Here is a 22,977-nt window from a genome sequence, read left to right as displayed (position 1 = left end):
TTATACAGATGGAAGTAAGCATCCAGCGAAATATTTTCGTTCGAAGTGCCCCCAGAGTTTGAAAGCAATAAAAGTATGTCAAGAAATCAAAATCGCCAAACTCCCATCGAGGCAAGCTTGGGTTTAAGAGATTCGTGGAGTCCGTTTGTGAATTCTTGCGGTTACAAAGCTTTTAAAATGTTACATTTCGCTGTCACAATTTTTTATTGAAAAAAATACCATATTTCAAATTGAGAACACTGGGTCGAGGGGCGTGGGTCACGAACATAATGTCCGCGCCCCCTTTAGATTGCTGGGTATGATTTCATATGCCTACATTGCCTTATGCAGAAGGTTGGCAAGCATAACGGACACAAGATATGTAAATTTTTCCATAATAATTCATAGACACTGCGGAAGACGGGGCTTATCAACGGCAGCCATTTCTTGCATAAATGCATAAAATATTACTTCAAGAGGTTCAACGGTGTTGGATGATAAACACATTTGTTGACTGAGGATGAAATGCTGCTCTTTGAGCAGACCCAAGGCTATGATGAAAAAAAAAACGCGGGAAAATCCCTCCATAATGACACGACTTCGGTGTTATGTTACGAAGAGTACTTCGACCAAGCACTGATATCTTGTTACCATGACACGATGTCTGTCAAAACATAAATGTATTGTCATAGATTGTTTTTTGTCAACGTCATGCTTATTCATTAGCAAAATAATAAAGAAAGACATAATAGATCGGTGGAAAATACTCATTTTGGTTTTAACAAAATACACCGATGTGTTAAACAATAATAGAAATCATAGTGTGAACATAAAGCTAAAAACAGTGACTAGCTGCGGTGGGTAAAAATGGGGCACAGTATTTTCACAAGAACAAATTGAGTCCATCCACGACAGCAGGTACCAACCGCATCTCTGGCCACAGTATTTGCGAACGGACACCAACCATAAGATCTAAGACACGATTCGCACATGAAATAGTTTTTAGATTCAAACGTTATGGGGTGAGTTTTTTTTAACAAAACCTTCGCAAGGAATCCATTTTCAAACTAATAATAATAATAACAATTACAACACTGATAGAGCGCTAAATACGGATGCTTCTAAGTGCTATAACCAGATTGACAAAACAGATGAGTTTTAGTTGAGATTTGAAAGTATGTCTAATGAAGGAGCTGCTGAATGTGGGTGGGTAGCTTGTTGCAAAGTGTTGGAGCTATGACTGAGAAGGCCCGATCGCCATAGCGATCATAATATACGACTCAGTATTCACAGCTGCTGTTCTGGTAACCAAGTACATTTATGGTCTTAAATTTGTGGAGTATTTAGTTATTTTCATAATCTGCGACACTTTGACCTTTATTGTATTGTGTGTTGCTCATAGGAACCCTACTGCTGCACGGTATCGGTGTTTGGTTAATACACCGTTATGTAGCAGCATAATGCAGAAGATCAATCTTAATCGGGCATGTGATCTAATACAATCAAGTGACATGGCTGAAGTGTACAGCTGGCAAACAGAACTGAGCAAAAGGTACACAATACCATGGATCATATATAATATTGCGGTTGTGGCTTGAGCTGCCGTATAGGATACTGGCCGTCCTAAGTGGTGGCTACGGCTATGGCTGCTAAGGACGTCATGCACTTCAATGCACGACGACGCGTACCAAGCCGTAGCTGTAGCCGTATCCGTTCGGACAAGACATGCTAGTCAGAGCTACTAAATCCAGCAGGAGAAAAAGCCATGCTAGAGAGGACGTGGCCGGATGCAGAGTGCTTCCCGCCATTCCAATCTAAAATTCAAGCACGATGTTTGACACGTGCGTCGTGTTGGTCGTGAATTGACAACACGGCATGCATACTATCAATATATTTGTTTCTGTTTGTAATTGTTTTTTCTTTGAAAACCATTTTGGAAGAAAAGCTATAGTAGCTAATTGTGTGTTTTTATAATCACTGTAAAAAATATCCGTGAAATTTACGGCACTTTCCCTGGTACACTAGCTGGCACTTTACCTGGCACCCTAGCTGCCAGGTAAAGTGCCGTATATTTTACGGTGGAAGTTTTGTCAATTGTGCCTTAAGGGGTAGTTTGCAAAACTTCTACCGTCAACCCACGGTAAGGTGCCGTAAATTTCACCGTTTTTTTGTTTTGTTTATAGTGTAGGCAAACGTACAAGGGGTAGGCCTATAGCTGTTCTATTATTTTATTGAATGATTGTTTAAAAAAGGGACAACATACTTTACTCCATTCCAACTCATTGTAACCAAACTTAGGCTGGACGAAATAATAGTCTGTGTTGGGAGACAGGGTACATGACCAAGATGTTGACAGCGTGCTGAAGGTCTGTAACAGCCTCGTTACCATGGGTAGTGCGCCAAGATACCTCGATCGTGCAAGGTATTCTGGAGGAGGCGCGTTGAGATTGAAAACCACATTGGGAACGAGGTTGGGACATTATTGACGTAGTAGGCTTACTTCGTGACATCGTCCCTTTAAAACAATTGGACACTTAATCAACATGACCGCTGGTTATCAATCCGTGACAAAGCTTATTGTATTATAGTAGCAACTTATACCCATTAACCAAGTCAAAAATAGTTCATTCTAAGCCATCGGACCGGCACTGATTGTCCTCAACGCTGAAGGGAGAAAAACACATGATTTCTCCGGAAGTGATAATATGCGGCCTCTATTTGCCTGAAAGCCAGCCATTCATCGGGGGCAAAGCTGCGCACGGGAAGCATTTTTTCTGTACTTCAAAATTGTCACTGTCGTAGTGCTTTACAATTGGGAATTTTGTTTCTTCTCAATCGATTCAGATAAAAGGGAATCCTTAAAAAAAGACAAAAAACAATTTTTTAAGGATGGCAGTTCTTTCCTACCGAAAAAAAATGTGCGCACGAGAACTGATCTCCCCTAAATTGCATCATGGTCCAACCGCTGGGGACTGGTCGGGCCAGCAGAGCGAGAGTCTAATCTAATATTGAACCGACGCTACGAATGTTTCGCCCGGTTGCTAGTTCCACTGAACATGGCACAAATCGAATTATACACGACTGCAGGAGAGTCCTTGTCTCGAATTGCACGAAGATGACTTCTTTCGAAGAGTTGACAAAAAAAAAAGAGACTGATTACTTGACGATGAAGGTTATTTGTTCTAGTAATTATCACTGCCTTGACGGCTAGGTACCAGACGATAATTATAATAATTGGAGTGCGATACAGTTCTGGAGTAGGGTATACGATTTATTATGGTATGATCAATATGTGAAATTGTATTAGCTGTTCCCAACTCGAACTAATAGACACCTTGAAGGACAACAACACCAAACTCGTGCATTACATAACAACATTTAAGAAGGAAGTATTTTCTGGAAAAGCACGAGCAGGATGGCAGTCTCAGGTGGTACGCGTGTCATTATTTCCGTGAGCACAATTTGGTTGTACTCAACTACTTTTTGTGTCAAAGTCAGTCAGGTCTCATTAGCCATACCCCTCATTGTCACCCCTAACCCCCATCCCCTAACAAAAGCCACCAACAAACAAACAACACAACAAACAAACAAAACAAAAACACCCCAGTTTACTTTTAACTCACTTTACTGATCCTCACGACGTTTATTCCTTAGATTATGAACTATGATTGCAACATATGTTGCATTAATTTTAGCATTAATTCGGATCATATTCGTTGTATTACACCAAAATTTAAGGTTAGGGCAAAAATATAAAAATTTCAGCCGATTTGAAGTCCAAGATTGCCGCCAAATTACGCAATCACTAATGCTTACCAATGGAATTATTGCCAAGTAGGGCATAAGCTACAAAACTACCAAAAATTCCATCCGTAGCACACAAAACAGAGACAAGTAAATATGACTACACTTGCTTCAATCCCACAGATGAACATATTGTATAGTTCCATGGTTCATGATCATTGTGACCCAGTCACCTCTTAGCCCTTCACCACACAAAAAGCTAAAATTGCTGATAACAAAGTCCATTTTAATATCAATAACCCACCTGGTCATTCATTTCATTATTTATCCGTATTTTTGAACTATGACCTGTATGTGTTGTCAGTAAACTTACTCACACCCAATTCTTGTTTTTGGACAAAAGAGTTTTGAATTTACAGGTACTGCAGGCTTGAATCAAGCCGATTGGAAAATCAGAAACCATTTTTCTGAATGATCATCATTGACAACAATTGAGTATAGTACCTCAGGTAAGATCAAAATATAAGAAGATTGTTACCCACGTCTTCTTTCCAACCAGAACGTAGCGGTAAATTGTCAAGAATTCTCCTGAGACGGTGTATTTTGACAAAAATCCCTTCAGCTTAAAATGCACACAGTATAGCCTACACGCCAACACAGTGGCACAAAAAAATCACATTCGATCTTGACTTTGTTCTGAATAATCTATCTTTAGAAATAGATGTCTATAGGAAATCCGAATAAAGAATTCATGTAAAAATGTGTAGGTTAGAGATATGAACTCGTTGCAAGGTACAAAAGGAATAAATTACACTATAAAACAATATTCAAACTATCTCAATGGAACAGCAGTAGCAACAGTGCCAAGTTTTACGTTTGATAATGGTGTATTTTTTTCGTAAAACGTTGACCGTAAATTGCACGGTATGATTGTTTTTTGGCTACCCCATGCTGCAAGGTAAAGTGCTGGAATTTTGTTTTTAAACAGTGTGGCACGGGCATTGCCTCACCTTTTAGCTTTTAAAGTAGCAAATCGATAGGTATGAAAGCCGCAGCCGTATCCGTAGCCACATGACGATGATTCATGCACATTAAAAGAAAGGGCTTATGCTTACCATAGGCTCGGCTTCAAGCGTGTCCAAATGTTCAGTGCTACGGCGTCGTCGGTGTGATGGACTGCGCTTATGTACTAAATGGTGAAGATTATCGTTGCCAAGTACCTGCAATGTCACACCAGAAAAGAGAAAGAGAAAAAAACATGGATAACATGGATTTATGAATTATGTATAACGAGAGAGACGAGTGATATTAATCTATGCAGTGCTTTGTAGTTTTAATATTTGAACCTGAAACTACAAACATTCTGATTTCAGGTCGTTTTATGGGAAGTGTTGATGGATGTGATATACATACCAATACATGACAATTTGTAAAATCTTAAGAGTAGAATTTTATGAATCCACAAAAAAATGTACGACCATGGCTAAAAATGTAATAAACATTTTAGCTTATTACCTACACATACAAAAAATTGCATATAATGGTTTAATATTGTGCCTCTTGCATTGAAACGATATAGAATAGTTCAAAGCATAAAATATGGCATATTTTATCTCTAAACAAAATCTCTGTGAAGCAAAAAGTTTACTCGCTCTCATAGTCGCCCACTACCCCAGGCCTTAAAGAAAATGTCAAACACAAAAAGGTAGTGATCTCTTCTGACGAGCAAATATGTTTATATTAAGATGATTCCTGAAGTTGTTCTCTTTACTTAAGTCCATCAAAACCTAAATCCTCATGTTCTGATTTCCACGACTTGAATGTCACTTTAAATCAATAGAAAAACGTCTCAAGTATGTGTTGAAACATGCTTCTCAAAATATGGAGAGAGGCAAAGTGGGAGATCTTTAAGTGAGCAAGCATGCAGCTGCTACCCAGGAGAAATTCGTCTTCTGAGAATACAGTACATGCGTTTTTTCTTTATATCAATATTGATTTTGGGGGTTCGTTTTACTTTTTGTATAACAATTTTCTATAATTTTCCCGCCTTTTTTTCTGGATATTCCTCCCCATTTCTCCTCTGTTCCGCTTTGAATGGATATGTTTTTAGTGCTTCTTTATGCCTCTGGGAATGTCTGGTTTAGATCGGAAGCTAAGGCCGTCTCCCCTAAATACACATAAGTCAGGACATCTCCCTGTTGGTTTTATATACATACAGTCATATTATTATGTCTCTCTTTTGACATATTTTATCTTTTTAGTGTATGACATAATCTGGACTCCATAGTATAAAGACACAGTCACGAGGAGTGAATTGATCTGAGAACATCATCATGTCAGTAAATTGTATTTTTGCGATGGCAAAACAGAGACAAACACCATGGCCACTTGCATTTATACACAATCACCCACACACGCACAATTCTGATAACAATGCTACAATTAATTTTCATCCTCAGTAACCATGACAACATGGATCGTTGACGTAAGCAAGCAAAGCCTTGTTGATGTTGACTGCCGGCAACCGGCATTAACAACACGAAGGAAATCATCATAACATGAACGAATGTACAATGATCATTACATTTCATAATCTGATATCAAATTTGGTGTGTCATACAAATTGGTTTTTCTTCGAAATCTAAGGAATGATACTTGGTGTAACATTCATCTAACTGTAGGCCTAAAGTTATACCATACTATTGCAATAACTTAATATAATATTAATTGTTTTTCAATTAGTACAAATGTAATTAATAAATAAGTATTGGTCTTGACTACTGGCTCCGCTTGATTTGCGATCGCATTTTCCCTTCTTGTTTTTAATGCGATCGCATAATGACAAGTTTCAACAGTATACGTCATAAAAATTACCACCATAAAATGAATTTTTCCGCGAAAATATATCACAATTTTGCTACTGGCGTTTACAAACATTTCTTTGTAATCTTTCGAAATTTTTGTTAGTGCTGTGTTGGTTTAAATTGTTCGTAGGAAAGTGTGGGAAGTGGAATCGTTTTAAATTCACTCTGAGAAAACAGCTTGGAGGGATTTCAGTTAATCGAATCACCAAGACAGCAGTGACATATTGAAACCTCATTTACACCCTCAAAAACAGCTACAGAATTGGAGTTGTTGCAGACTGCAGTGACAATGAGATTTGTTATTGTTGAACCAATACTCCAAGACTTTCACATTTGGCTTTATATCTGCGTCAGTGATTCGCTCTGCTAGTTCGTGACGTCACACCATGTGTACGGACCGTGTGGTTAATTAACCACACGAAGAGGTAAACTTTACTTTAAAGACGCTGGACACCCTTAGTTATTGGCAAAGACCAGTATTCTTACTTGGTGAACCCCAACATAATAAGCGTAAAAAAATTAACCTTTGACTATTTGGGCTCAATTGGTCATATCGAATTTGAAAGAGAAAAGTGAAAGAAAAGACACCCTTGTTGCATTACTTTGTGTGCTTTCAGATGCATGATTAAAAGGCTTCAGCTGAAGTTGAATGAGTGAGAAATTACCTTCTCAAAAAAAAAACGTTACTTCAGAAGGGAACCGTTTCTCACAGTGTTTTTGACTACCAACAGCTCTCCGTTGCTCTCAACAGCTGTCCATTCCTAGTTAGTTTTTGTTGACAACTGTTTTTAGTTATCACCAATCGTGTCCAGTGCCTTTAAGGCCTTTCTAAAACCTAGCAAGGGTTGTTGGTGAATGAGACAGAAAAACAACAGACTCCTTGTGGCGTGACAAACTTTAGCTTTAAAGCGTAAACTGATTGGAGAGGAGCGCTAGACCATAAACCAAAAACAACATTTGTAGAGGATCTTTGGCTTTGTAATATAGGTTATTAAAACATATGGCACATCGTTGTTCGTGAATTTCAGTCATTTTGGTATTCGGAGGGCATGGTTTATATGTATTCGTATTATTTGTATAGCTTTCGTGTTGAGTATAAGAAATGCCATACGAATAACATCACATAATTGAAATCAAGGTCTTCTTTGTTTTTACATTCATTTTACATTCTCCTTCAACATTTGTTTGTTCATTTAGTTTTATACTACTTACATATTTCTCTGACCAGTCATGGAAAATAGCTTGTGATTCATTTTTGCATATACTCAAGGATTGTTCAAGATCATGTGAAATTTGTGTATTTTTTACGTGTGGCAAAAATCTTCGTGTCCTCATTTGAACGAACGCATTATATAAAAATGTTTGGTTAAAACATTTAACGGCTCTTAACTCATTCTTGTTTAAACTCCGAAGTTGTATCCAATAAGTTTTGACATTATTACAGTCGTTTGACCAGTTCTGGATCACTTTTTGAATTCACATTGTTTTTTGTTGCAATCTCTTTGATATTTTAAACAAAAAAGTTTATCAGTTTACCTAAACATGACATAAAACTCACCAAGTATTCACTGACAAAAAAGATTAGTTCTTTTGAAGAGGCTTTAAGAAAAGTAATGTCACCTGTTTGACCAGTTCAGGATCAGTTGAATCTATTCTGAATCAGTAGAGTGCCCTTTATTGCAAACCCATACTCCCATTCATAAAACTGTCTCTCAAGGACACAAAACTTCAGAGGTGTGTTGGCATGGACTTGGACTTCCTTTCTTTAGTGAATGTCATGCAAGTGTCTTCAATAGCAGCGCAAAAACCCAGCGACAAAACCACAAAACAACAGCAAAGGCAAATGAAAAAGTGAAGCGAACCTAAAAAGCATTATCGACCCCTCCAAGTTTAAATTTCTCAAAAAAAAACAAAATCTAAAAGAATTTGTTGAAGTAATGTTTCTCAAAATCATCTGAATAAACTTTCTACTGCAGTAGTATGATTTTACCATACTTAGTAAGTTAGAGTGCGGCACCATTTGACACAATGAGATTTTGAGTGATCCCGAACTGGTCAAGGGTAAGTTGCCCCCCTAAAGAAGATTTTGGTAACTTCGTCTCCTCAAAAAAACAAGATGTCTGCACAGTATTTACAGGAATGTTTTTTTACACATTTTTATCATTTTACATAAATATTTTTTGCCCCGGCACTCCAACTCTAAAGGTAAGAAGCTTTAACAGTGTTTTTCAACCAACATTTTTAAACAAAAAAATGATAAATTTCGCAGACAACCTTCAGCAAAACAGCCATAATTTATTTGCTGATGATGTTTGGCACCTTATTTTGGGTTTGTTGGTTTAATGGGTGTTAATCTTCACATTTATCAACAGAAATTGGTAATAATGAGAAGTGATATAACTATTTGGTTATTGCAAAGTTGAAGTGATCCCGAACTGGTCAATGATCCCGAACTGGTCAAATGACTGTATACGCTGAAATGATTTCCTCATCTTACAGATTGTGCATTCTAAAAAAGTGTTCTTCAGCCTGTCGTTTAAGTTTCTCTCAAAGCGATTGAGCGACCCGAAAAATCTCACCCAATTTGTCATCTCAACAAGGGGACCTATTTTGTTACCTGTAATTTTAATGAAAAACATATCCCACAGGAAGATGATATGTGTCAAACGCGATTGTCGGCTACTGGAGAGAATCTAAAATTAGCATTTCTGAACCCACCCTCCCTCGGTCTGCTTTATTTGAAGACGTGGATAGACAATCGCCTCGCTCGTTGCCATGCAGGCTTCATCCAGTGAAAATATTTTTCCCGCCAATTATTTTCCCGCCAATTCCAATTTCCCAGAGACTTCAATGAGACACGGGTCTTCCTAGCAACGGGCAGAGACTGTCGCCTTTTTGTACCGTTTCTAGTATGCCCCTGCGCTATCCCAATATACTGAGATGGTTGTTCACTTGGGAGTAAAAAATAGGCTCTGACGTAGGAATATCTTATTGTACGCAGGCCTCCCTTCTTGCTTTTTCGCTCAGCGTAACACAATGATTATGGACCATATGGAACAACCGTGACCCCATTATCTGTAAATGCACTTTGGTTTTTGCATCTGGCCATGGGCGTTTAAGAGGCCAATTTTTCAACTGACATCGCGGTATGGCAAGTTGGGTCTGATACTTTAAATCGTCTTGATAAATTAGTACATTGTTCTTTCTGGTGGTAGGAAATCAGGATTGATGATCACCGTCATGATTCTGATTATGTTGATTCTGATTATGATTCTGATTGATTATGAGTATGAATATGATGATGATGAGGATGATGATGATGATGATGATGGTGATGATTTGGATGACAACTCTAGTCATCCCATCCTAAAGCAGGCTGGTTCAAATAGAGCATATGGTTTGAATATATTATGGAAAATGTCGTCTCATAAATATTGTCGTCTTAATTATGATGATGATGTGTGCTTGTTTGTTCGCTGTTTGTTTGCTTGTTTCTTATCTTAAGTGGAAATAGACCACACGGAGATATAAACGCCAAGCTGGCAACAACAATTGGTTTTTAAACGGAAATGATTATGAATTGCACACATCAAGAACTAGTGATTAGGTAACTTGACGACAATACTTTTCCAATTCGATTTATACTTCAATTTTGTATTTATTTATCCTAGGATTAGGCAATTACAAATGATTGGGCAGCTCCAAACAAACAGTTACTCGAGTCATTGTGAAATCAGCGGTTAACTTGGTAGGATTTGAACCCATAACCTTGCGATTGAAAGTACTGCAGTCATTAACCACCTGACCACGGTGACGTGGTGATGACGTCAATGGTACCAATCACAGTCATGATAATTATTACCGTCGTCATATTCATTTCATCAAACCTTTATTCTAATATTCCAAAACAAAAATAGAACAACGACCACATCGTCACGGTCGCTTCTTCCTTCGTCAGCAAAGCAGACCCGATGACCGCCTCGTTCTTCTCATGTCTTCACAAGTTCCCTCTCAATTACTCTTAAGCCAATTGTTGTATCAAACTAAACCTGAGTCGGATCAGCAGATATGACCTTTTGACGGCTAGTCACTCCTCCAATCCCCACTCAACCCTCCCGGGCTAGCTGGCCCAAACCAAGAAGATAAAGTTTGAATAAATTATGGCCGATGTCATCTCTCTCTGGGAATAGCAAATGCCAATCGGGGGTGATCACAAATACTGGAAAGTGGTGTAGGTTTGCCCAGCGAGACAAGGAAATGGAAAGACGAGAAAGCATCAAGGAGTAGAGGATCATAGATGCGAAGATACGGGTGAGGAAATAAGACACTGATATCTCCAAGAAAATCGAGTTGAGAAAAAAAGAGAGAGACAGAGAGACAAGAAGAAGAAAAGAAGAAAAAAAAAAGAAGAAAGAAAGAGGAGGACGGGGGAAGAGGTTCTACGGGGAAAATGGGAAATGTTCGAGAGGGAAACTGCGGTAGCTCGGACACGTCGATAACAAGGAGCAAACGGGAGATGCTTTATTTGCGATAGACTTTCCATTCGGGATTCGGTTGTCAAGTTTCCTGTGCACCTGCGCAAACAAATGACTCGTACCTCAAGAGGGTCCAGTCTATTTTCATAACAGCCTCGGTTTTACTGCACGTATTTGTATAGAAAGAATAAGTTATCCCCATTAACGTCCTTATGAATGATGCTGCAATAGTTCTCCCTGTGCAATATCGTGATTTATCTCACAAATTAAACCATTCCATGTTCCCTATCTTGATTCCACAGTGTAATCCCAAACTATTGAAGCTCCATTGTCAAATAAACCTGGATGTGTACAGAACCTGACAATTCCGAGTCGTGTGCCGTTCTCGATCGTTTAACACCCTCGCCACACTGTTCACCGATGTGGCCTTTATCGACCTGATAAACGACGCGGCCTCGGATCTAACTGCCATGCTGTCAAGATTTCACCGAATAAGTCACTTGGCTATGGAAATCAAGGTATAGAGAGACATTATTATTAATTCAACTCATGAAGTGCAGTCATGTACTCGGTGTTAGCGTGTCATAAATGCACGACGTCTATGCAATGGCAGACACCTTTATGTTCTATGCGCTTCTAGTGTTTGGGTTGAAATGTTTGCACGACCCCAGATGCCAATCGATCTTACGTTTTTAAACCTTTTAGGCGAGTCCTTGAAGTCATTGGTTACAAAGGAATAAAACCTCATGAATACAACTGAGGGAACGAGTTCATCAGAATCTCAGTATACTATTATCGTATTAAGTTTTGCTAAATTGTACTGAACAAAATGCCTAATACGTCACTCCTGACTGGCTGTTACGCGGATGCACACATTTTTTACCACACATGTGAAAATAAAGTTTTGATTTCCCGCCAAAAAATAGGTCATGTATCCTGAAATACTCTTGTGTACGTTGTTGTTGCAGCAGTTACTGTTCTTATGTCGTCGTCGCTACTGTTGTTGTTGTTGTTGTTGTCGTCATTGTGTTGCTTGGTGTGGTGGTGTCGGCGTCGTGAATGTTTCGGTGGTTTCGTTGTATTTGCTTTGTTGGACGTGTCGTTGTTGTTGTGCGGTGTCTCATTTCTTTAACTTTGGTGTTGCCGTTGCTGTTGTTGATCGTGCCTCTCCGTTGTATGTTGTCGTTGGTGTCGTTGTCGCTGCTGTCGCTATTGATGTCGTCATCGTTGTTGTGTTTCTGGTGTTGTCGTCGTCATTGCTTTTGTTGTATGTCATTTAGCTGATCGTTATTGGTGTTGTATTATGCCGTCGTTTTACTGTTTTGATGGCTTTTTCCGAATGGCAGTTTTAATTACATTTGTCAACCTGTATTTTAGGGGTTCCATTTGGAAAATTCAATTGATTAGATATTCCATGAGCACAATCCGCTTCATTAAATTCATACCACGAGAAACATCATCTCACGGCCATTTGATGGTATTTATTACCATGGTGATAAGCGCCAAATGCTCTTACTCCAGCCAAAGTCACGTTCCTGGTTGGGATAATCGCATTTGGTCTGCAATAAATAGAATGATTTACTGATGCATTTTTTATGATATACATTTTCCAACTAAGCCTCAACAGAACGAGGGAAATGTCAAGTTCAATTTTGTAATGTATTAATTTACCTATAGATAGAGTTCTTAGTGAGTGTGGGGAAAACCACAAGTCTCTTAACCTCACATTAAAGGCACTTGACACTATTGGTATTTACTCAAAATAACTGTTAGCATAAAAACTTACTTGGTGACGAGCAATAGAGAGCTGTTGATAAAATAAAACATTGTGAGAAACGGCTCCCTCTGAAGTAGCGTAGATTTTGAGAAAGAAGTAATGTCTCAGGCTAATTTAATTTGAATTGAAGTCGACAAGGCATCTGAAAGCAAAAACTTATGCGACAAGGGTGTCTTTTCTTTCATTATTCTTCGACGACCAATTGAGCTCACATTTGCAATGGTTTGTTATTTTGTGCATATGTTGAGAAGACTGGTCTTTAACAATTACCAATAGTGTCCAGTGCCATTAAAGTGTGTAAATTACTATTGCAGTATGACACATTTCCGGGTGATATCATTCTATGAAAAATGGGTTGTATATTTTTGTACGGATATTCGGTTCATTCCTGACTTTTAATATTCAATATAGAAACGGCCTTTATTGCACATTTTGTCAAACGAAATATTTCCTCATGGAACGTATTGACCCATTAGTTGTTATTAATTTACCGTAAGTATTTTGTCTATTGTGTGGAAACGTTTTCTTCGCATCATGTATTTATTTACTTCTTTCTGTATATATTACACACTTGCTCGTGTATGGATCTGGAAATAAAGTTCAGTTATTAAATATTATTATTAAATAATAAAGTTAGTTGAAATTATAGGAATAGTTCAATATCTGACACAGATGTCAAAGATTTATTGTAAAGAAAAAAAATGATGTGATAAAAATAATTTCTTTTAATGAACTCCTCCGCAATTCATGACATGTCATTGGTCAACCCATTAAGCTCCTAATAAATAACATACTCTTTGTATTCCATGAATAATCGATTGAGTGTAACGTGCATATGTGATAAAGTATTTATCAAACTAGTTGTTAATATATGCAACCTTTGATCTGAGGTTATACCACTGCATTGTCGTAAATAAGAACAAAATGACCACAAGATTTATTTTCTATTTCCTGAAATCCCTTTACTTATCTGTGCGACTATTTTTTGTCTATTATGTAAATACCTCCATTTAAGTGCGTCCTTTTCTTGCGTCTGAGAGAAAGATTGTGTATGCTGATCAGACAGCAAACTAGTGTGAATTGTGCGTAATAACATACATTAAAGAAGGGATTAGTTTGGTAATCACCTTTGAAATTACTTTTTTTTTTAACATGACTGGCTAGAAGTGCAACAGCTTTCGATTGCATAAATCATATAGAATCATTTCACTTTGAAGAAATGTGGTTATGGAAAAATAAGTCAGTTTTTATTCCAAAAAGTTCGAATGCGAGAGTCGTTACTACAGGATTTGAGGCATTGCATGGTGAGGTATCAATGTATATTTGGTTTGCGGTAACACCATGTGTGTATCTACTTGCCAGGTAGAGTTTGATCTTAGAGAACTGTCTTGCTTTATTCTACTGCCGCGGAGTAGATAAACGGAGGTTCGGGAGACTTCTCAGTTCTGAAAGGAACTGTCCTGCTTTTCAACTATTACCAGGGCGGATGACTAGAGCAAGCTAGTCGAAACGTTGAGACCAATTCAGAACTGACTCCGCGGCAGTACAGTTAATTACGATCCTAAAAGCTAAAGTAGTAGTCCAGTCTAATTTCTATACCATCCGCCCTGGTAATAGTTGAAAAGCAGGACAGTTCTTTTCAGAACTGAGAAGTCTCCCGAACCTCCGTTTATCTACTCCGCGGCAGTAGAATAAAGCAAGACAGTTCCCTAAGAACAACTCTACCTGGCAAGTAGATACACACATGGTGTTACCGCAAACCAAATATACAATATATACATTAAAAACTTACATGTAAACAATATTTCAAAAGGTGACAACGTTTTCAGAGATAGTGCCGAAAATCTGGAGCGGTTACGTCCGCGGAATAATCCGTATACATTGGAATTCACAATCGGATTAAACGTTTCATGCAAAAAGGTTTTTTGCAAAGACGTTTCTCAGATTGAAATGTTTTTGAATTCATCTTTCTAAAACACACACATTCCTTTGAAGGGAATCGTGTCTCAAATTGTTATACACCATCAAATTCTGCCTTGCTTCTTATCAATTAAGTTTTTGTGGTCATTCATTGTTTGGAGTAATTACAAAAGGTGTACCGTAACCGAAGCGAAGACGAGAAACACTTTTGTCTTGGAATCGGGAACTTGACTTCCCGAGATGGTTGTGGGCAACAGCTTCACTTTTTGGTGAATGGATGATTTTGTGGAGTATAGAGATTGCCTTACTTTTGCGAATGTTTTAGGAAAAACTTTCTTAAAATTGAGGCCATAAACATAGTCTGCATGCATTGCTTGTGTATTCCTTTATTAACTTCATCAGACGGTGTAATCTACTTGATGCAGTTTGCATCTCCACTCCCCGAAGCATTTTTCATACAATCCAATGCGATCTGTGAATTTACATAAAGTAAACCTCACTCGACTAAAGGCGAGTATTAACTCGGGCCTCAGAGATAATTGGAGACGGGAGCTCATGTGACATGTCCCCGGGACCAGACTAACGTGAGTGGGTTAAGCAAAGCACCACCGCGCTGGAGATAAAGTAAAATGATGATCAGATGGTTGTTCACATTATGCATAAATCATGTATCCGGACCTGTAGGCATGAGGGTGAGATCTGTGCCCCTTCTGGAATGGTTTAGGCTCTCATTGAGAGGTTGGACAAAATGTGTAATTTCGCTTGTCGAGGAACGCCATGTTGTGAGTTACGGAAGTCTTTGTTTTGCCGAGGACAACATTAAAATGGGAAAACAAATTAGGTAGCCATGTGGGAGTTCTAAAAACCTGGTGCTCTCCAATAGAAATTGTGTTTACAATGCATAGGGGAGGGTGTTGAGGGACAAAGGAAAGAAGAAAATATGTCTCCCAAGTCATGTAAAAATAGAATGTGTGTTTCCTGCAAAATCTTGTTTATGTATAGACGCGATCTGTCACAGTGTGGTCGGTTTCGTCGAGGATAAAACAATTTCAGTTCTCGATGTAGGCCTACACGATGATTTTTAATTAAAATTCATTTGAAGAGATTATATTACTGTAGTTTTTGTCTCTTTTGTTTGTGGCCAATATATTATTTCGATTGGATTTGTTTGGCGACGTGTGCCTGCATTTTTGGTGTCGAAACACTGGCCGAAATCATGGCCGAACTGGTTGCACAATATAAAATAGCGTCCATAGTCGCCCAGCTCCCAAGTTTGTCCACATCCAACCAATGCTTTTTATAGATAAACTAAGAGACAATCCCGGCCGAAATGGTTGAACACTTTGAAAATAAAATTGCACTCCTGCCTTCCAGCTCTCCAAAGGATATTCTTGTTGTCTGGGCAGACTGCGCAGTGAGAGCAAACATTTTCTGCTGGGCTATAGAGCATCATTCGACAGTATAAAGCATTTTGAGAAACATTTTACTCCAAAGTGATATGGTGATGTAAAAAAGATACCCGTTTGTATGCCCCAAACTTTACATCTATGAAAAGAGTAACTGTAAAGTTTCTCAGATTATGTACAGTATTCCAATTGGATTATTCTTCCTTCGCGAGCATATTCCGGATTTTCGGATCTCAACCAAGCGACCACCCTTTGAAATTAAGCTTGCACACCTAGCTTTAATCATTGTAGTTATATCTAAATTTTTAGGATTAAAACAAGCAAAATGTTCCAAAGACCACAACGTATACTTTGCGGCCTATCGTTTCGTTTGAGTATAGCTTTTGTTTTACGTTAGCGGTATTTCGATTTGGTACCTACCTTGCACGGTTCGGGTTCGTTGAGGATATCATGTTGTAATGGCGCCATGTTTTACGTTTTACTCTTCTATTTCTGCGTTGTGACGTAAATGAAATGTCCACCCTATTATTTGTTCAATGCACCGTGGTACATTATTACTTTGTGTTTCTTGTTTCGCAGCCATATTGTGAAGCACTCCAGTCTTTAGATTTCCCAAGGGAGGCCCTTTGTTTTCCCTGTTCTGAATTGTCCTCGGTCTCGATGAATACTAAAACACTCATGTTATTTACAGAGCACTTAATTTTTTTCCTTGTCTACAAAAAAAAAGAAGATCTTACACACCAAAACTGCAGTGGAATATTTATGCATCCTTCCCTATGGAATACTATAGAATAAAGAGCAATTGTTCATGTAGTATTTGTGTAAATTGATTTGATAAGATGTCAGACTATTTTTAGACATGTTTCTTCGATTTCTTCAATTTATTGTAAAGGTTAACTTTCCTCGGGAGACTTGGAACTTGTCGATTCCCTCGAGCGACATTTTCCAAAAACAGTACCCGTAGCATTTCGTTAAATTCCCCGGTGAATGTTCTATTTACTGTATTAGTTTCGAAAATAATATGAACACCCGGAGGTGTTGGATTTCAATGTCTCTGTTTTGTTTTTCACTCTTACTTAAATAATTTGTTTTATAAATAGGGTGAATTTTGGAGGGAAAAGGCAATATGAAATGTAATATAACTTGTCCATATTGAGTTGTCATATTTAGAAAAAGATGATAAAATCCGTGTGGAAATACGTCATGCCGATGAGTTGATTTTACAGATGCTATATATTGACATTCGGAAAACAAATGTTCAGGAGGTTCGGTTGAAATTTTCACCTTCCTTTTTGGGTGTACTATATTCAACTCTTTACTCATAATGGGTTTAGCTTCTTTCTTTTTTTGTACGAAACGTCAATGCATTTGTAATATGAGGATGATGTGTTTATAAATTTTTAAGTGCAATGATCATTCACTGGAATTGCGTTATGATAAAAGAGTCGAGATTACCGAAATTATTATTAGCTTGTTTTTAGATTTTATTTTTTTTCTTCTACATTTTGTCCGATCTTTAATTACTGAACTCATTGCAAAACTGAATGGTATTGAAACGAATGCACTAAATGGTTGCCATCCCCTACTGCAAAATAAATCGATTTGGCTCACAATGCTAGCTAGTGATGATGACCGAACAATTCCCTCCAAAGCTATAACCAGACTAACGACAGGTGTTCATTCATACCCGCAGGCATGCGGTCGTGTTTCCTGTCTTCCCTGGGCTTCTTCCTCTGGTTACAGATTTATCCATAATAACTCATAGGAGACCACTCCATCTCCTTCAAGGGAAAAATAATACTTAACAACAAACTATTTTTGATATACTTTTCCGATTTTCCAGCTTACTGTTCAACTTGTTTTTTATGGGTCACTTTGTTAACAATAAACGTTCATTCAAATTTCAACGGCGGAGAACTATCCTAGATTTGTGTCTGAAACAACATCGTTAGGAAAACATTGACATCGGAAAAACCGACTGATATCAATATCAAGTTGATGGGGAAGGTGTTTCACTTTAATTACACTTTCCCCAAGATTTGTGCTGTGTGTTTGGCTGTCATTTAACGAAAAGAACAAAACCTTCGTGATAAGGGTTTGTCTCTCTGAAATTGAAAACAGAAAGACACCTTTTTTCCTAATAATATCGAAGTCTTATATAGCGCACGTATCTACCAAACAAGGTACTCAAGGCGCTGAGTATTTCAGAAAGATGGGTTATTGCAGTGATGAATTCTGAGTCCCAACTATTTAGCACAAGAGTTTACAAGGTGCTACGGCGAAGCAATGGTTCTGTGTTTCAACTTAGATCATCATGGTCAAATGCTTCTACTTCTAAAAAGCAGCCTAAATGTTTAGACAGGTTTCATGTAGGAACAGAATCAATCTTTTATTTTAATTTTGTGTTCAAGAGGCAACAGTGTTGAGACTTGTCGCAATTTATATGTAGGCCTAACCGGTTTTTCCAATTGCTATCACGGATGGCACATCGATGTATTGCCTTTTTTAATCAAGAGAGTAACCATCGAACTTGAGCCACGGATCTATAAACCAACGTTATAGTGTTTGCCCAGTGCTCGATTTCACAAAGCACAAAGTTTCATCGGTTCATTATAACCACTCGGCGGTTTGTATTGTGGCATCACACTTTACTTAGCAGTTAACATTGGTTCTCAATTGAAGATCAATCTTAGCACTTTGTAATTATTGGATCGAGCCATGATTCCTCAAGATTTGGTTTAGGCGAGTACTTTATTATAATAAAAGCATCCTTTAAGTGATTCTTTTGTATTTTTTTTCAAACGGGGATCACATTGCTTGTCTGTGTTACTAGAACAACGTTAGAAAAAATAGTAATATAATTTTTGTTGAAGAGATATATAGACTATTAAAGTATGCTGGGCTTCTGGAATATTGGAAATTCACATTTTTTTTAAAGATTAAGTATGCAGGGCTTTTGCAAACATATAGGGAATCCATGACGTCACAGTTTAGTTTGGACACACGCTTTACGCAAGTGACGAATGATTTGAAGCATGCCTTTAATTCATCGTTTACTTTGGAAATAAGGACTTTAACTTAATTAAACATTTTCAATTAATGCAATTGATTTTCATGTGCAATATGGCGGTCTCGATGAGGGCACCAAAGAGACAAGAACTAGGTTGCTTGGTGACCGGGGAATCTGGTCCCCTTGAACGGTCCAAGAAGACTAATCAACAATTTCAAGTCTCTCGCAGTCGCCGGTCATTCATTGATTAATGTTGAGTACAGCTGGTATTAAACACGGACACCAATCTTAATTTCCTGTTATAATAACTGACTTTACTTTGCTCAGCTTTCAAGACCTAGCGTTTGTCATTGATATCAGTGCATTGCGCGTTTTGTTTTCGGTTTGGTTTTTTTTTTAAAGCTAGACATGAACTTGGAACTGACGCCAAAATGTTCCTGTTCCGTTGAAGAGTTTAAACATTTATTTCAATTTATAATTTTGAAACTTTGCACGGTTGAAAGGTTTACGGTAACACCTGTAATGATTATCTCTAATGAGTTGGGGTGGTTCTGAAAACAACTGTTGGTTTCAACTCGACGTTTCGATCACTGCTCTGCTCATCTTCATAATATTATGTATAACTCGTAGTTTAGTTTTGCATTTTCCCAACAGCTGGCTAGCTTGCATAAATTAATATACTACTCATGGAACAAGTGTCGTATCTTTAGCCCTTAAAGCGCCACAACCAACAACAAAATACAGTTGGAACTACTTTAAAAACACACACAAATCCCACCAATTTGTACCAAAATCCTGGCCATGAATCTCGTATCGAACGATGCGAGAGCATCCTTTAATATTGATCATGAATTATTGACAAAAAGCTTCACATTTTGACACTCTCTCATCTGTGCCGAAAACTCGCCGTTACCCAACGTTAATTACCACTCCACAACTACGTCAACATCAGTTACAGACATGATGTCTGGTTTTATTACTTGTTCAACTCTACAACGCCGTGTATATTAGAGTAAGAAATGTTCCAGATGTTACATGCCGATGTTCAAAACTTTCCGTCTTTGAGATAGTTCAGATATGTGAGCTTCATTCCAAATCTTCTTAGAGCCAATTGTTTCCTCGTGAACAATGCTTTGGCTTTCAAATAATTGGAGATGATCGAAAACACTTATTTGATGCCATAAAACACACATTTTATTTGTGTAAACCGACGTCATAAGCGTACACTTAATCCAAGCGTTGAAATGATTTGTTATTGCTTTTCTCTTCAGAACTCAACATTATTTTATTAGTTGAATTTATATCATAGTTTTTATAGGGGGATATTTCTTATGTCTGGCTAGCATAGGTTTTTGTGTTTGAATGTCTTTTTAATACTTAATGTTCGATTTTCTAAGAATGTCATTAATTTAACTATTACCTTGTATTAGAACTGGCCTTTTTTAAAAATGTTTTGATCGGTTTCTATGGCACCGTCGCAAACCTTTGTACCGACTGACATTTTAATTAACGATTTTGTAATATGTTTTCAAGCATACTTTATTGATCCAAAACGTTGGAGTTTTTTGCATGGCAGAATCAAAATGCTAATGGGTCAATTCATCTTTGTCTATAATAACACCTCAATTGATGCTTTGTTTTTGTTGTTGATGTTGTTGTCGTTGTCGTTGTTACTGCTGCCGCTGCTGCTGTGTGCTGCTGTTGCTGTCGTTGTTTTTGTTATAATTATGTTTGTGGGTGTTTTTTCTTCAAATTTAATGATTCAGTGGTTGGGTGACGTTCATTACAACCTACGCTTCATGGTTCCGTGTGATCCAGAAGCAATTAGTTTGAAATGCCCTGGGAGTAGTCTTTGAATTTTGTGGGTTGTTTGTGAAAACATTTTGATTGCCATTTCCGTGACTTTTGAGTGTGGGTAAATTCGAAACATACGAGCGCGTTGGCTGGGGCTTATTGTTTTTTGTTTATTGTTTTTTTTTTTTTTTTGGGGGGGGGGGCTGATACCACTTAATGTGCTGTCTTGAAATTATGGCACACTTTAAAGTTTCCGTTAATATGGTATTTTTTGCGGCTCATTTTTTGGATTGGTTTTCCGTTTTTAAAAATTCGTTATTTATAATTTCGAATTCGTTAGTTATTTATATTGAACGTTTTTTGTTTTTTTGAGAGTTTACACTGTACGCGAAAACGACTTGTGTATGCCTGCTGTTTCCCCTGTTGTGTTATACTTGGCAACCTTAATATTTTGTATTTCTTAAATTGCGTAATGTTTTTAAACAAATTCAGAGTGGCCTTTGTTCATTGATGTGTCTATGTTGAGGAGAATGACTGCAACATTTCTGATATACTTTATTTTTTGTGTGAATTTTTCTAGAACTTCATTTGTACACTATTCATCATTATTATTTGAAAGTATTAGTTCTTTCTGTTCTGGGGAAAAAAATTATCCGGTAAAATATTTTTCTTCTTAAAATCTTATACGACTGATTGTGCTTTTTTATTTTTTTTTATTTGCGACACTTTGGAATCGACCTACCTCTCGTATTTAAATCGATACAGTCCATTTCCACTGATTAAGGCTAAGGGCATTCTCTTTTTATACAAGCTGTTTGTTTAGCTTATTGTTATTTTATACTTGATTGGGTAGCGTTGTTATTTGTTTACTCTTTGCTCTCGTACTCAACTTTGTTGACTTTTCACAATCGTCTTATTTTGGAAATGCGCAATATAAAAATAAATAAAAAAATATAAAATCTAAATTTAAATGTGTTTTCGAACTTGTTTATAGTGAAATGCGCATAACAATGTGGTATTATTGTGGATATTATTCTGTTTGTGTTAAATATCAAACAAACAGATGGAAACAATTTATGTAAAATTAAGTCTCTTGTTTGAGCCTATAATACTTACCGTTCCAAGATATTCGAAGTCATGCCTCTTGGCAATGCTATGTATGTTATGGCTGTCCCCTTCATTCATCTCCACCACGAAGCTATTGGTGAACACATCCTCGCTACCGTATGCTGCCCCAACAGCCCAGGCAACGAAGCACAGACCAAACGCTAGCAACGTCTTAACCAGACCGCATGATGGCAGAGCAACCATCCTCCGAGAAAAACACAAAACCACTTTGCGCTCCGCCGACGATTTCACCAAATACACCCCCTCCGCTGAGTCCAGTACGACCCTCTCACAGTCTTTCTTCCCGTACGATTTGTATTTTTTTTTTTTTATTTAAGGTTAGGGAACTTTTAAAAAACAGCAAATAAATCCCCTAAAAATATCTACCTGCCGCTCTGCGTTTGGAGATTCTCTGTAGCTATACGCGAAGATGCGGATTTGAGTCAGAGTGGTTACTTGACATGGAGCGATGCACCACACATCATCATCGTGGGAGGTTAGACGTCGCACGCATAATGAGGCGTCTTGCCCATCAACCATTGGTTCCGTACGCACGGTATAATACATCTCATTAAACTCGAGTGTTTTGCAGTGTGGGGGTCTGAGTGTGTTAATTAGAATTCGCTGGTTATTATGGCTACCCATGCAGCCAAAGCACGCCTAATGAGGTTCTACGATGCGGTAGATTGTGTGTGTCCCCGTAGCATTCAACTTGATTTAGGTCTCACGATTCGATAATTAGCTACGTACTTAGTAGCATCTACTGTCTATTCAGTGGCAGTGCATGTGTGTGATATTATTATTATCTATTATGATTCCTCCCTCGAATCAACATAAACCATCCGTTTTTGTTGACTATTTATGGCTGATTGTTTACAATAAATTTATTGGCAAAAGACCC

General features: G+C 37.8%; 2 protein-coding genes across 2 annotated transcripts in view; one reads left to right on the top strand and one right to left on the bottom strand.

Annotated features, from left to right (window-relative positions):
* The window catches only part of LOC139934035 (neuroendocrine convertase 2-like), a 39,738-nt gene extending 17,219 nt beyond the window's left edge, over nt 1-22,519 (bottom strand). Inside the window, exons 1-2 of the mRNA XM_071928346.1 lie at nt 22,086-22,519; nt 4,839-4,943 (exon numbers count right to left, since the gene is read on the bottom strand). Coding sequence (XP_071784447.1) covers nt 4,839-4,943; nt 22,086-22,280 — 300 coding nt within the window. The 5' untranslated portion in view covers nt 22,281-22,519. The remainder of the gene's footprint in view (nt 1-4,838; nt 4,944-22,085) is intronic.
* The window catches only part of LOC139934120 (uncharacterized), a 31,365-nt gene continuing 19,888 nt past the window's right edge, over nt 11,501-22,977 (top strand). The window contains exon 1 of the mRNA XM_071928444.1: nt 11,501-11,580. The gene's annotated coding sequence lies outside the window, so the exon portion shown is untranslated. The remainder of the gene's footprint in view (nt 11,581-22,977) is intronic.

The sequence above is a fragment of the Asterias amurensis genome, chromosome 1 (genome assembly GCF_032118995.1).
Source record: "Asterias amurensis chromosome 1, ASM3211899v1".
In the NCBI taxonomy this organism is placed as follows: Eukaryota; Metazoa; Echinodermata; class Asteroidea; order Forcipulatida; family Asteriidae; genus Asterias; species Asterias amurensis.
This window is presented reverse-complemented; position numbering and strand designations above follow the sequence as displayed.